The sequence below is a fragment of the Lonchura striata genome, chromosome 4 (assembly GCF_050655825.1).
Source record: "Lonchura striata isolate lonStrDom1 chromosome 4, ASM5065582v1, whole genome shotgun sequence".
Taxonomy (NCBI): domain Eukaryota; kingdom Metazoa; phylum Chordata; class Aves; order Passeriformes; family Estrildidae; genus Lonchura; species Lonchura striata.
Window position 1 is genome coordinate 36285857 of NC_140706.1, and position 16123 is coordinate 36301979.

General features: G+C 37.9%; 1 protein-coding gene across 6 annotated transcripts in view; it reads right to left on the minus strand.

Annotated features, from left to right (window-relative positions):
- Nucleotides 1–1828: 1828 nt before the first annotated feature.
- The window catches only part of GALNT7 (polypeptide N-acetylgalactosaminyltransferase 7), a 70700-nt gene continuing 56405 nt past the window's right edge, over nucleotides 1829–16123 (minus strand). For all 6 annotated transcript variants that reach the window (XM_021552588.3, XM_021552666.3, XM_085578835.1 and 3 more), the window contains 6 exons: nucleotides 14697–14814; nucleotides 12659–12781; nucleotides 10438–10656; nucleotides 8221–8319; nucleotides 6778–6906; nucleotides 1829–4069 (listed from right to left, as the gene is read on the minus strand). In XM_021552588.3, the coding sequence (XP_021408263.2) occupies nucleotides 3932–4069; nucleotides 6778–6906; nucleotides 8221–8319; nucleotides 10438–10656; nucleotides 12659–12781; nucleotides 14697–14814 (826 nt within the window). In that variant the 3' untranslated portion in view covers nucleotides 1829–3931. The remainder of the gene's footprint in view (nucleotides 4070–6777; nucleotides 6907–8220; nucleotides 8320–10437; nucleotides 10657–12658; nucleotides 12782–14696; nucleotides 14815–16123) is intronic.

Below are 16123 nucleotides of genomic sequence, written 5' to 3' on the forward strand. Positions count from 1 at the left end.
GCTGGGTTACTGGGATGTAAAATCCATAAGAACACTTCTTCCTGTTTTTCTGGGCTCCACAGCAGCTGGCACAGCTGAGGGTGCGACGAGGGGGACAGCTCACACCAGGGCACACACCTGGGGCAGCAGTGAGTGAGGCCCCATGACAGGAGGGCCAAATTAGTTTCAGACTTCAGGGGTCACTTACAGTTTATGCTTTGGGTTTTATTCAAAACCCAAGGGAGCCAAAATCACCCAGCTTTTTTTGACAGCCTATCACTTTCTCTAACTAGATTCCTTCTGCGTATAGAGTCCTTTTATGTAGTGCCAGCCAAGCTACACAATTTACAGATCCGACATTGCAGGAGCTGAGTAGGCTTGCAGGGTAAGTAAAGTCAACAGCTAGAGTACCAAATGCTGGCAACCCCTTCTGATGCTCCCTGAAAATACATATTACCCTGGAAGATAACCACTGACACTTCTCAGATTATTGTCATTAAAGTAAACAGGATACAATTTCAGAACACAGCAAGACCTAGTATTCTCATGACTTTCATAGCAATGAGAACAATCAGAAATAGAAAAATTGCCAGTTTGTTTTCCCTTATTTCTTTTCACCTATTACTGTTGATGGATCTAAGCTCACCAGCAGGGAACAAACATTAAATGATTTTACAGAAATAAAGTTTATGTTCAAAAGTGTAGATAATTTCTTCTTCATGTTCTTAAACTCTCCTTATTACTTTGCCTCCATAGATTCTTGCGCAATTTGATGTTTTTTAAAGTAAAAGGAAAATTGTGATTTATGAACAGCAAAATCTACCAAAGCATCTTTTGTGTTTGTACAGGCAGTGGTATGTTTTGCTTTTTCTTGCAAGAAGGCTCACAGATCAAGAGTTAAGCATAAAATTTTAACATCTCTGGCATGGTGTAATAGATCTCCAGTTTCTTGATGTAGTTTTAGAGCAGCAAGTTGATGGGTTTTGGCTTTAGGGACTGCAATTCGGAGGCAAATGGTATGGAAAAGCAGGCAGTAGTGAAGGAGACTGACTGGCAGTAGGGAAAGAGAATGCACTGATTCTAGGAATCCATCAGTGGGGAAAATGTCTTTGGTACTGTCCTAAGCATGCTGTAGGTTCTCCTGGTGCCAAGATCTCTGGTACTAAAGAAAGATGTTCCCTCCTTCCTATCAGTCCCTGTTTCTATACATAAAAGGCTGCTGCCTAGGTGAATAGTCTGCGCTATAACTCCAGGGTTTTGTCAAAAGAGCCTTTTGAAATATGAATACTCAAAAGTTCTCTGACAGATATGGCTGGCAAGCCAGAATCCTATTTGTGAAAAAAGCCCTGTAGATTTCAGCACTTAGGCTTGCTCTTAGAATTTGTCTCTTTCATGCCCTGATTTAATTAAATCCTCCTTTGCTAAGGAACCTTCTGAGGAAAAAATAAAGTTTGGTTGAAACATGTTTCTTGAAACATGGTGGTTTGGTTGAAGCATGGTGGAAGCATAAATGAATTAAGGTAAGACACAGTAAAAACAATACAAACTAGACCTGGCCTTTGGTTCTACTCTCAAGTTCATTTTCTATGAGCATATTAAATTTACATAATTATATCAGGGTGGATGATACAAAAATCCAAATATGTCCATGTGGCAGTTCTCAGTGGGAATTTAAGCTTTCATTTCACTGGGAAAGAACCTGAGTCCCCACATATTCAACAAAAGGTACCTAGATAAAACTTAAAATAAACCATATTTAATATTTTTAAGTTTGCAACATTGAAGTTTTCTAGATTTTGAGATATGGGGGTTTCTATAAAGATAATAATCAACTTTTACTCTGCAAAAGTATAGTAAAACGAAAAATTCAAATATTTTATTTACTTCACCTAAAAAACAAGCAACCCATGAGTAAGATAGACATAGGTTTCCCAGATTTTTCCCTAATAAATTTTTTAAAGATTTATACAATTTCTACAGAAACATACAGTGTATCAAAATCTGCATAAATCAAATTTATAAAATATGTAGAAATGCATAGTGATATTATCATCAACTTACAAAGCAAGAATATGGGAATTATTTTTTTCCAAGCCGGCTATAGTAGGAAAAACTCATTACAGCAACAGCTTCTTATGATCTCATGTTTTGTAAGATTTCAGTCTCACATACAGATTCATACTCACATACAGCATCAGCTTTCAATGAATTGCACATAATACCCATTTAAAATGCACACCCGCACAACTTATGTGCCACCATTCTTTCTCTTATGCATAGTTGTATGATTAAATTAATCTACCCAACACACAAATGGAGTCAGTTTTCACACACACAAGGAACAAGTACCAGCACAAAACCTTCTTTTCATTTTTCTTCCCAGTTTCTCCCTCCTTAATTTTCTATTTTTCATAGCTTTTTAAGGATAGATGAGAAGTTTAAAGAAACTAGGAAAGATCCCAAACTAACAGATCAGTGCTGACAGCCCTATAAAGATCCAACTCTGTCACCAAATATGATACATAACCCTTGTTAACATCAATGGAAACTGCATGCAATGCTATTCTAGACTTCAGGGAAGTATTTAGTCATACTTAACTGTGTGACATGTTACAGGAATAACAGTTATGGAATAAGTACACTGATGTCAACATTTAAGTTACAAAATCTAGAGAAAGGAAGTGAGGATAAGTAATTTCCTATCCACTTCTCTATTCGTTCAGAGTGAATATTTATATTCCTAAAGGAGTTCCCATCAACTCCTTTCCAGAACATTTTTAGAAACAACTTCTTCACATTCTACTCTGTACACTATAGCACCAAGCAGTTGGCTTTTCGTGTTTGCAATCCCTCTGGAGAAGTTGTGAATGACAGAAATAACAAGAAAATTAGTACGAACAAGTGTGATTTCAAGATTTCCATTTCTCTTTTGGAATCTAAATCTGGCACCCAAACTGGCTGACAGATGTCCTTGTGATGAATTACGCAGATATGTTAAGTAGCTGGATGTTTTTTCCCTAATTAAAAGTTTTAGTCCACCTCTAAGTGATTTCCATTTAAAATAGCAGTATAAATGAAATATTTGATTCTTTCCAAGTTTTACATAATTGTGCAGCTTGTTTGTTGTTGTTGTTGATTTAAATTATTTTTATGTAAGGCATGGTTTAAACAAGCAAATTAGTGCTTATAAATTCTTAACTGGATTCATGAGGGTGCTTACCTCCATCAAATTGTACCACATTAGCACTAAACTTGACAGTCTTCCTTCCACCATACCAAGCATTCAGCCGGAGCAAAGCAGCCAAACTGGCAATAGAAATTTGTCTTCATTAGCACAGTAATTACATAGGGTGGTACAGTTGGTCCCTACCCCTGGTGACAGCTCAGAACAACCCACTGTAAATTTCCAACAAATGCTTTCCTTGTGAAAGAGAGAAATGAAAGAGGCACTAAATATGTTGAAATTCGTCTTCCAAAAAAGCAGCATGACTGTGAAGAAGAAGGCCACCCTGGCTAATAACCTGTGGCAGTGCTTAGTAAGATGTAAAATTAAATAAAAATATACAACAGGTTGATAATCACCAAGTTCTATGAAAATCTGATTACTACAACCTTTTCAAGTGTGTGTAAAAAAACTGCCTTCAGACCCCTGAGTGTAATCCCAAAGAAGACGACAATGCTTTTAACTATGTTCTTATGAACCATAGCTAACAGCACATTAATTTACCAACATCTTGAAACAAAAAGATGTAAACATCTACAGAGTTTAAGGTAAAGCAGTTTTGTAAACATTAACTGCGGATGATAATGTTATTGTAATAATCACAGTTCCTCTTATGTCCTTCATCCAAGCCAGGAGGCTCACAGCTGTACAAAGTTAATAACTGCAGCAGTTTTCAGGCTATTTTCAGTCCTGTACAAATGAATGCGTCAGTAGGTAGGTTTTGTCTGTCTACACACTAAGGATGTTGTTCATTTCCCATTTTTGTGTTGCTTTACTGGAGTCACACTCTGAAATGAAAACTTGATGGAGGACTTCGGAGCGATCCAAGCACTTCCCTGACGGAATGTGAGTAAATCTGTGCAGATTCTGAAAGACAAAACCACCAGGAAAACGTGTTGGTTTTTTGTATTGGGTTTATTTTCATTTTTTTGGGTTTTTTTTTAACACTTTCTTTACATCTGCAATATGGTTATTTACAAATCCAGGTTTCAGCATCCCAAAACAGATCAGATCTATGCTCATGTTACTATTTGTTAAACATAGCGCTTTACAGCCTTCATATTAAATCTTTGGTTCCTGTAGGTTCTCTTGAGATGCCTCCTGTTTCTCTTAGGCAACAAACTGCTAACAAAATGAGCAAAACTCTATCTAAAATGCTTCTAGCCTTTTCATCCATCCTGTAACCAAACTAGAAGATTAACTCTTGAGGACAGCTCTATGAGGACTTCACTGGGCAGGTCCTCCTCCAGTAAGCCCTCACAGAAAACAAATGCACGACACCAACATTAACACCACAGGAGTAAAAAAAGGTACTAACTTGTCTCCCTGTTTGGCTGGCAGAAGAAGGAGTAAAGAATATAGGAGTTAAGTCTGGCTTCCCGAGCAACAGGAGGCTGCCTAAGGAAGTGCAAACCTATTGTGCCAGGCACATTCAGGCTGGCTGAAACTCGCACGTCTGTCTCCTTCCACACCCACCGTGCTCCCTTGCTCCTCTCCTGCATTTGGTCTGTGACTCCTCTCCTGCTTGCTGACCCCGTGTGCCAGAGGCATCCCTGGCTCACTGACTCGCTGCATCCAGAGTGGAGGGAAAGGGAGAAGAAGAAAGCCCACAGCACTGCGGGGCCTGCTCTGGGTACACACATACCCCTGGCATGGGGACCCTCTCCATCCCCCACACACATGTGCACAGCCAAATGTTGGTTCACATCAATACTTGGGCTCCTGCTGTGTGGCCAGATATGGAGGTCCTCTAGTTGGAGAGACAAATGGATGTCTAAACAAAAGCAACAGGCAGACCACCACCAGACCTATTCTTGATGTTTGTTTACAGGCACTGAAAGCCCTGCTACTGCTCAGTGCTCAAGCAGCACATGTTACACTCACCAAACTGGCACACTATTTCAGAGACAGCCAACTGACCAACCAGAAAAAAATCTCCTTGCAGCCTTAATTTACACAAGGCCACAACATTTTTCAGCAGTCTCTAAGTGTCCCATTCCTTACACCTTCACCATTAGCAGAAACAGTTATTCCCTCTGTACTGCACAGCAGTGTGCCCGATTCCTAGTATTTGGTTACACACCCTTGGTAGTCCTTTCATTCTCATCCTCCCTTTTTTTTCCTTCTAGAAGCCAGTCAGTGTTTTGCTCTACAGCCCAAACTGTACTTACTGGGCTTCCTTGTAACTTGTGGTAATAAGCAAACAATTACACAACTGGTGTTAGTACAGAGGAAATGGATCTTGCATAAATGAAATTCTTAGAGAGAAGCCAAGTAACATGCTGGGACACACTAGAATGGCTGGAGAGTTAAAAACTGCTACGTATTATTCTACTGAAATATTAAAGCTGAAATTGGCACTTACCTGCCACTGCTTATTGATTTTTACATTTAATGTTTAAAGAAATTTGTCTGTCTATCCAGCACAAGGAAGCTGAGCTGGATGGAGATGACATTGTGGTACCTGATATTTCCTAGCTCTATGTAAACACCAGAAAATGTGGAGTAGCTTAAAGGATACATAGATTTCACTGCACTCAACTGTGCCTGCATCATTCAGACAAACAATAAAGAATCCAGATAACCAGCTAATGAATTAATAAATATGCAATATTCCAGCCATATAAGCTGAAGAAAAATTGACATAGAATAGTTTCTTAGATGTAGAACCAAGTTATATGTGGCTATATCCAAGGATAACGTCACCCCTAGAATATTCAGTCTCACTTTCTTAAAACAAAAACAGAAACTTAGGCATTTTTTAAAGCAACACTAACAAAACTTATATGAATAGAAGACTTATAGATGTAATGACTAAATAGAGTGTAGCAGCACTCACATGTATATCAGCCAACATTCCAAGTCCTTATTAAAATTTTATAGATTTTGCAGTAGCATTATAAGAGCACCACACCCGGGATTAAGAACAGAGCATGTTATTGTTACTAGAGAATGGCTAACGAACAGGAAGTGAAACACTGAAGAAGACAAAGACAACACAAAAAGACAGAGTAATCTTACGTTTACCTGCTTCTATGTAGGCTTAAAAATATCTTCAGTCTTTAAAGAGAGAAACACTTCAATTTAGACTGCCCAAAATGAGATCTAATACTGACCACAGCTTCTAAATGCAGTCCAGCATTTAAACCATCTTCTCACAGCATATATGAGATAATGAGGCTTTCTTGATACAGAGCATACAAGCAGAGAGGGTGATGGCAATAAAAGCTTTAATAAAGTCTGTCACTAGTAGTGGACATGCTCTTTGCTTCCTCCGAGACACCTGCTAACTCCTAATATCTCTGTGGCAACAAATGTAGCCTTGTGGAGTTTTCCTTAAAGATTTTGCTACAGAAGACAGAAACTAGATCCACTAAATGAAAGGATCTTTTACTTGAGGAATTTTTTCTAGCAAGCATATATTTCTGAGAATGTGCCATTAAAAATTTACTTGATTCAATTAACCTTGTCATAGATCTTTAACTTCAGATACACATAAAACAATTCTTTAAAGGTGCAAAAAACCCCAGTATGAAATCTAAAAATTTATTTTCTTCCATGTATGTGTTGCATACCTTGAAGAATTGCCACTCCTTGAATTCATTCTGATTACAGTGTGTAATCATAATTTTGGATCCATCTGGTCCTTTAGTTAAGCACTGATCGTACTGCATGAGTTGATTGGCTTCGTTGATTCGGAAAAGCTAACAGAAAAGAAAAAGCCATTTTCACAACAGTTGACTCAATGAGCATTTTTATAAAGACTGAAAATACGATGAAATTGCAACATTCAAAACATTTTCTGGTTTTATTACACCTGTCTTTTAGGAGGGTTCTTTATTTTGCATAACACACTTTTACTATCACAATACTAAATTTCATGGTTAACTTTCCTGTAGGACTCAGGAGGCCAAGAAACTTAACCAGCAGAAACTTAACGAGCAGAAACTTAACCAGAAAGACAAAAATGGTAAAGGGATTCCTATAAAGGAGACTTTTATAAATGTTTGATTACAAACCTTTGCATGATTTGATGGCCAAACAACCCATTATCTTTATAAAAGCCTCGTAGCAAGTCCTTGATCCTGGACAGTAATTTCGTGTGAAGACACTAAAACTTTGGCATTTTTCCCATGGAGGAAATCAATCTAATTCATCCAGATACAAAAAGATTATCCTAGCTACTTCTTACAGAATAATTGCTACAGGTTTCTTGAGGTAGCATATGCAGAAAAAGTAGTTTAGGGAACCTTTTCATTAAATATCAGAATAAAAGAGACATTTCTAGGGGCTACTAAGAGCTAATCTGTATAGGATTTCTAAAAACATCATCCTAAATGCACTTTTATGATTGCCATGAAAAAACTGACTGGTTTAAGTTTACATGCACTTAAATAAGGACTTTAAATTCTGAAAAATTTTCCAACCAGCAAAGAAGATATAAAGACAGAACAGCATGTTTGTGTGGTAGTGTGGGCAGGTTTGTGAAGACACAGTTAAAACACAATAAAAGCTTGGATTGCAACCATCTAATAGTAATTATGTTCTGTCAATTAATTTGTAAATGAAGCAGAGATAAATTTCTGCTCATTTTCTTCTCTAATGTGGTGGAAGATGAGTTACTGCACAAAAGTGTTTTATGCTTAGACCGAAACAACTTTGCTACATACTTGAGCCACAGTAAAGGCTTTTTCCCGGAAGGATTAATTATTAAGTAAAGGTAAGTGGTGAATCAGGAGCAATGCTAAGAGCTGAAGCAGTGGTACCGTTGCTTTTTCATGTACCTGCTTCCCTGAAGAATGGATTATGAATTTGCCTTCAATTTCAGACCATTTATGTTTGAAATGTTATTTTAGGACTGCTGTATTTTATCAATGTCAGTATGCTTACAGAAAACCCTAATTCCCACCTTTGTAGCTGGCACCTAGGTGACTTGATGTACAGGCTTAACAGAAAACCTGCCTGTTATCAATCCATAGCAAGCAATTCTCCTTCAGACTTGCCTCCAAGCTCCTTACCTGATTTCCTCCCATTCTGTGGCATGGCCCAAGCTCAACAAAGCCACCGTTGGTGTGCCCCATGCTGTCGATGCAGTAAGAAGTTTCAAAGCCTCTAATCTGGAAAAGAGGTTTTACACTCTAAGTTAGTCTCAAGGGAAAAATAAGTACTGAGGAATTCATAAAATTCTCACTTATCTCTCAAACCAGAAACAGGTATCTGACAGAGATTAAACAAATCTGTGTATGAAATTTAAGTACTGATGTTAACAGTTCTGGAAGATGAAGCTTCAACCTGCCTATGCTAATTTGCAAACTCTTCCATAAGTCAGAGTATGCTGATAAAGCCTGAGTTGCAAAGCTCAATTCCAAATTAGTAACACAAAAATATAGGACTTCCAAGTATTTTAATTTATTCAATCTCCTATCAGAGCATATTCCATCTCCCAGGTCTTCATAAATAAGCTCAGGAGCTCAGGTAAGTCGCTCTCATCTTATGGATAAAGAGAAGCAGGATGCAGAGAAGTTATGCACAGCAGCAATTACCCATAGCCAGGCACAGCCCACTGACCCAGCTGCTCAGATGGACCTTCTGCAGCAGCAATTGCACAGAAAAAAAAAAAAAAAAAATTGATGAGGGGCAGGCACAGGCACAGGGATAAAGAACAGAAGTCCTGTCATAAAGCACGTCTCAACTGCTGATTATCTCATTCCCTTCTCAGAAGGGCCAACAAGCAGTCTTACAAAGACTTTACAACACAAATAACATTTTTTCCAGACCTATTTTCTTTGCCAGAGCCTCTTTCCTCTTTGTAATGGTATAAAAAGTCTAAAGGACTAAGCTTAGACTCTTCCAGGGAGTGTTAAGAGAGGACGAACCCCATACTTTAATACCCTAGAGTGTGGAAATGCAATCAGTGTGGTGATACAAATGGGGGGGAGGGGGACAGGATTCTCAGATGTAGGATAACTAGAAGCCTGCAAAGAAGAGTTGAAGACTCTTCAGTTGAAGTCTCTGAACTTAGAATTTTCCTGTTGCTTCACCAGACCCACTTGTTTTTATTTGGGATGATTTCCTGCAAGGTCACCAGTATTATTTTATACTCCTCAGATGCTTTCACCTTGGTGAACAGCAATATTTAGTGTATCTTCCAAACCCTTTATATAGACACCTGAGGAAGTCTAAGGCTCATATAGTTGCTGAATGCTTTGTGTTAGCTTTTAGGTAAGAAATCAAGGTGGCATTGTTCATCTGGTCCCTCAGACAAAAGATTATTTGTACCCTTTCACCATGCATATACTCTGTATCACTAATTCTAGCATTAAGAAATTAGAGATAGCACTTGCTTGGTGATAGGAGACAGCAGAGATCTGTATTTTCTAATGTGCTTTTGAAGTTACAAAACCATCTATCATATTCATCATATCTTGGGAAAGAAGGTTGCTAAATTTGGTGGGACACAGGAGTTCTCCTCAGCTAGCAAGAAGATTTTCTTAATTTCCCTCAACAATATGCAAAAGTGAAATAAATAGCAGAGACAGGGCAAAGATGTAATCAATTGCAGAGGGAGAAAAAATCGGAAAGCAGGAAGGAGACCTGCAGTATATGCTTGCCAAGGTGTGGGCTAAATGCCATAATGAGACAGGCAGAGTTCAGTGAGGAGTCCTGCACTCACCTGTGATATGAAAGTGCTGCATTTGCAACCACATTCTTAATTTAGTAAAGTCAAAATTGTATATACGAATGTTGAAAACAATGGTTACAGAATAATATCAAATTATTACATGCAGGTAAGGGACTAGCTAAGGTTGTAAATGTCTGAGTACATCCCAGTCTAGCAAACAAAGGCAGAATGAACTCCACCTGGATGTCATGATCTCTTCTCTAGGCCTTCACACAAAAGATATTTTCACCTATTAATCTTCAACAATACTCCTATATGCAGGATTCAAATGTTTGCCTTTTGAGAAAACTTAAATTCTAATTATGGAAAATAGTGTTTTGGACAGGGCTAGACATAAATTATCCTTCAAGGATCTGTGGGACAAATTAAAAAAGCACACCTGCAAAAGTAGATACAATTTTTTTCCTGGGTTACATCTTTATAGCTCTCTGGTTAGTATCATATAGCTCAAATAGCCTGTTCACATGTCAAGTCACAGTTTTAATTTTAATTTTAAATTCAGCTTTTTTAAAAAAAGCTCCTAAAATACATAGGTGTTACGTGCTGTACCTACCTCTCCCCAGTCCATGTTTTTGGGTGGTAAGGGGTAATATGAAGTTATATCATATGCTATTTCTTCCATAAACCACTTGAAACTTTTGCAGTTGTGATCTTCACGGAATTTTTTCAGCTCAGATATATCTCCATAGGGTAACGCTTTTGTCTCCGGCCGGCTGGCATAGAAGTAATCTTTGTATTCATCCCACCACACTTCTACAACTCTGACATAGTTCTGTGAAGGATAAAGACACTGCTGTGACCTCAAAGCACACACAAACAGGCCAGAAGCAACTCCTTGTTAATAACAGAAATTTAAGGATTTATCCTCTTAGAAAGTGACAGCACAGTATAATTACATAGAACTAATAATTTGCCACTATCAGCAGACTATACAAGGCACGTGAATACTATTTTCAAGTGATAGTTTAGGACTGAAGCCAGCAAATTACACTGGGCTGCTTAATGAGAATGCAAAGTCTTTTTCTAAGATTAGAGACTGTTTATTTGAAAATAAAGATTTTTCAGTTACAGGTGCAATAAAATGTTGCATTCATTTGCTTCTGTCAGAACTACAGTTCATGGTTTTTGTTCACCTTCTATAATTTTTTTAGTGAGGAGAATGACATGCATCCCACTAACAGGGAAAAAAAATCAGTCTTAAGTGGGTTAGCTACTTGAGGAAGGGGGAAGATTGAATAGCTCACTGGGTAACATGCCTCTCCCTCACATCTTTCTTATTCTCTTTGATGGCTCTTATCTCTATATAACCTGCACACATTCTAGATGCACACCTCACTTTGTCCAATTCTTCCAGCATTAATTACCTGGTGTTAAAACAGTCTGACTGAAGGCATAAATTATTGTGACTTTAATCCACATCCGGCATAAACTGAACAAAGCTAAAAAAAAAGGACATTTATTGTGAGGCTAGGAGGGTGCCTGAAGAGGGGGAAAAGCTATTTCTACATCCTGCCTTGTACAGAGAAGCAACTTAATATTTAAGAACACTCAGCAGTGCTTTTTATATTCAGTAAGCAGGCCAGCAGACTCATGGATGGTGTTAAGATATGCAATAAATATTTTTGATCAGCTTTTAAGAAGATTGAAATGATTTTTATCACTTCAGACAAAGCAAACTAGCATCTTGCCTGCACTGAGCGATAGACCTATCATTTGCTGTCCTGTTGCCCATTATTCTGTCTCTAATCCCAGATATGTTCCCCTGGGCTCCCTTGTACTGGTCCTAGTCCTTGTTTCATCAAAATGTTAATCAACTCACATTACTAATATGGGACTCTTTGTGGGGTGTGGGGATGTGGGGGTGTGTATGCCAGGTTAGTTTTTACCATTCAGCTCGGCTGAGACATCGCCTTTGCAACTAACTGTTAAGCTGGTTCAAGCCATACTCTATAATCCTACAGGTACTCATTGTCTAAGAAGATCGTTCTGGGATTGGAATTTACAAAGAACTGGGTCTTTGGGAATGGGATTTACCAATGGCCAGAACAGAGAACAGGAGAAAGCTTAAACTGGGCAATAGAAAAACTTAACAGGAGGGTTGTCTTCCTGCCGGGAGATGAAAACTGATAAAAACAGTGTTTCTTGATTCAAATTCTCTCCTCAGATATGGAACTGGCTCATGTGTTTTCTGGAATTGATGTCTAATTTTAATCTCAGGGCTTGAATAACACTTCTAGAACCTGCAGTGTACCTGAGGAGCTGTCAAGCCTCATGATACATACCATGCAGAGCATACCATCAGCCAAGCAGAGCATACCATCTTCCCAGGTGTCATTTTCTGCTGCTTAAATAACAAATGCAGACAGAGAAGTCTGAGAGATGCTAGATTCCAGAATTCACTAACTTGGCCTGAGATCATACCCATCTTTATTAAAAGAATGTGCCATAATTAATAGAGTTGCTCATATATAATTGGGCAAGTACAGCAAAGGCTGGAGGTGCTGACATTAAGTAATGGGAAGTGCTTTTGTACCTCTAAGATAGTGGGGCAAGGCTTTAGAGCAAGAAAAAGGGTTCCGAGATTCTCTACTCTTAGTAATAGTGTGATTAACACAAATATTTCTCTCCTGTGAGGATGATCATCTGATCTTAAGATACTAAATCCCTTTGGATGAAGTGATCTCTATACTGTTACTGATAATTTAAACACATTTATCTAAAACTGTCCTTATCTGAAACCAAAAACGACCTTCAATGTTGCTTCAAAACTGTACCTTTAATGTAGGAGAAGACCCAACGTACACAGGGGGTGGATTTCCTTGCCAGCCCTGGAGACGATAGATGTGTCCAACACGAGAACAGGGAACAAACAGCAGTTTTCCCCCACACTGCCAGATCTACAAGTTAAAACAAAGGTATTATTAATATATCTGCACAGGATTTTCAGACAGACAGACAATAAATTATAGAAGAAATGTCAACTACATTTCTTACTATACTATCATATATCTAAAAATTTTTTGCTCCAGATGTAAAGGAAATAAAGAAATAAAGAAAATAGATCTTTGAAATGAATGGTATACTGAGTACACTTTCGACTCAGCCAGGAAGTTACTCAACTAAAGCAATTTTTTAAAAAGCTTTTTAAAAAGTTGGGCATCTCATTCCATCACTGTTTTCGAACAACAGTAATGAATGAGCGCACAAAATCAGGAACTGGGTAATTTTTATTATGATAGAATTATTGATATTTTGATTTTATTAAAGTAATTCACATGCCATCACTAAGATGGGTTTTCGTTAGATGCCTGTTTATATTTAAGTTTTTCTTAATAAAGATTAGTAGGAGATAAAGATGTGTTAGGTAACCCATTGCTCCAAGTAGAAATAGATATTTATTTGACTACAGTAGCTTAAAAAAAAAAAAAAGGGTAGAATATATTACCATTCCCTGACTCCCACATATCTCTGGATAATCCCTTAATGGGGAAAAAAAATTATACTTAAATCAGAATTTAGTTGCTCATAGTTTGGATAAGTTTAATTGTAGCACCAAATCCTAATTCAAACTAACTTTGTGAATGTTTCAAATTAGTCTAAATTCCAGACTAAAAATATGATTTACCAGTATTAGGAAAGATGGGCAAAATATCTTACTTACTTCATTGCATCATGATATTAATTTTCCTAAGTTTCATCAAAAAACCTCCTCAGGTAAGCAAAGCCATTAATTTTACTTGCTATCTAGGAGTCAGCACTCAAGGCTGATAAATGCTTAATTCTTCTGAAGATTGGTTGTCATCTACACAAAACCACTTTGGAGGTGTCTACATAAGGAGCATTTCAATTACAGAACTACTGTAAGTAATTTCAATCATGATTTTGATCTAAGTAAGATGGAGAGTTACATAGATAAAGACCCCATGTGCATAACATCCTCAATAATTACCCTTTGCATATGGATTTACAGCTGAGCAAGCGCACTCAGAGCTTTCCTCTAACTCATGAAGAGCAAGAGTAACCAAGGGAGCTCTGAATGACCTTTCTGTAAAATTCAGCTACGATTTCACAGATTGCTGTTGAGGATATAAGACATCTCCACTTTGGTCTCTTAATTGGGACTGATTCCTGCTGTCTGCACTTGTGCCATTACAAATACTGAAGCTACAAGAAGCTAATGGTGATCATCTTGTGTTTCCTGAAAACTGAAGAGCATGCTTATGCCTAGGAGTGAAAATAAAATCCTCCCCAGTAATTATGAATTATGCAGTTAGTATTTCAATTAGGAAGACTTCTCTTGTGAAGAAGTTCTTGAAATTCTGAAAACTATATTAAATACTTTTTCACTCACAAAAATGGCAGGGAGGAAGCAGATTACTTTTTGTTGCACCATTATATACTTTCCAAGTGCACACACATAAATTGAGTACTATGAAGACTACTTGTTCTCTATTACTGATTTCATTAGAAATAAAATTTTTCTATACTCACTATGAGAACATTCAGTTTCCTTCCATCAGATTTGCCAGTCTGATTTCATATTGGATATTTGGACAGTTAGGGGTGCAATCCCAAACTGTTTACAAAATCTAGATTACGCATAATTTGGGTTTCAGCACGAAGCCACCTCTCTGAGCACTTCTGTCCCAAAGATCACAAGGAAACACTGAGGAGACACAACTCTGTCCCATCTCCCCACACCAAAACCTGGGCTTCATGAGGAAGATGTAGGTCTATCTAAGCTCCAATCAGAAGTATATACAGAAAAAAAAAATCTATTTAATTGAATTAGTTTTCAAATATTGATGTTACCTTGTAAGAAATTTCAAAATTTTCACCACCCCAGATTTGAAGCCCTGGATCATAGAGACCCAGTTCAAAGAAGAAGTCACGTTCAATGGCAAACAATCCACCAGCCATTGCAGGGGATCTGCAAAGAGGAAGACAGTGTAACTCCTTCTGTCAAAAGGATATAACAGCACTCAGAGAAAGCTTTAGGGAAGAAAGCAATTCAGCTAACATGTAGTAAAGATCAGGTAAATGGCAATACAATGAAAAATCATAAAGCTTTGTCATCAGCTTGCAGCAATTTTCTGGAGTGGCATGCATATAATTTTTATTGAAGTCACAGTTTTTTATTATGTTGTGGATTTTCTTCTACCATTAATTTGTTTCATTAATGAATTTGATGATAGAAAATCCTGGTCTGAATTTTCCATTCAGCCAGTCAAAATCCTTCTAATAAAATAAAAATCAAGATGAGAATCAGTGTGATGAGATGTTTCCCTCTTAAAATTTTTTCTAGTTTTTGAGATAATATGAAACTGCAAACAGGTTTATGTTCTGAAGAGCTGCCACATTGAAACACATTGTCTGTTAAACAAGCACCAGAGTTTTTCCAGCTTTCTGAACTTCTAGCTCTTTTCACCCTATTAGGAGACACTTTACATTATACTCGGTAAAATTTTAAACAGGGTCTAGATAAAGCAGTACAAGGTTTCCATTTTGATTTAGTCTTTTTGTTGTTGCCCTTTTCCTTTGTAAATCCCTTCCCATATGCCATGATTCAATTAGCAAGTTTTAATGTGTCAAAAAGATGCTGCTTGTGCTGATTTTGGCTGGGGTAGAGTTAATTTTCTTCCCAGTGGCTGGCATGGGCTGTGTTTTGGGTTTGTGCTGAACACAGGGTTGATAATGTGGAGATGTTTTTGTTATTGCTGAGCAGGGCTTGCACAGAGCCAAGGCCTTTTCTGCTTTTCATCCTGCCATGCTGGGGAGGAGACACAGCCAGGACAGGTGACCCAAAGTGACTACAGGGATATTCAAGACAATATGACATCATGATCAACATATGAAAATTGGAGGAAGATGGGGGAATGTTTGGAGTGATGCTGTTTGTCTTCCCAAGTCACTATTGCACATGATGGGGCCCTGCTTTCCAGGAGATGGCTGAACACCTGTCTGCCCATGGGAAGCAGTGAATTCATTCCTTCTTTTGCTTTGCTAGGGTGTGCATGTGCTGACTCTCAGCATAATTAATCATCAGTTTAGTTGCTGTCCAAATTAGATGATCACATGCCAAGGTACTGATACATATCCCCTTCTACTTGCTGTATTTTCCTCCAACGCTGCTTTTGCATCTGGGGGTTCAGAGGTTAAGAAGCCAGAAGACACAGCAGGGGGAAGCACTTTGCATAGCACAGCCCCGTGGCTTTCCTGCACTTTTGGTTTTCCTCAGC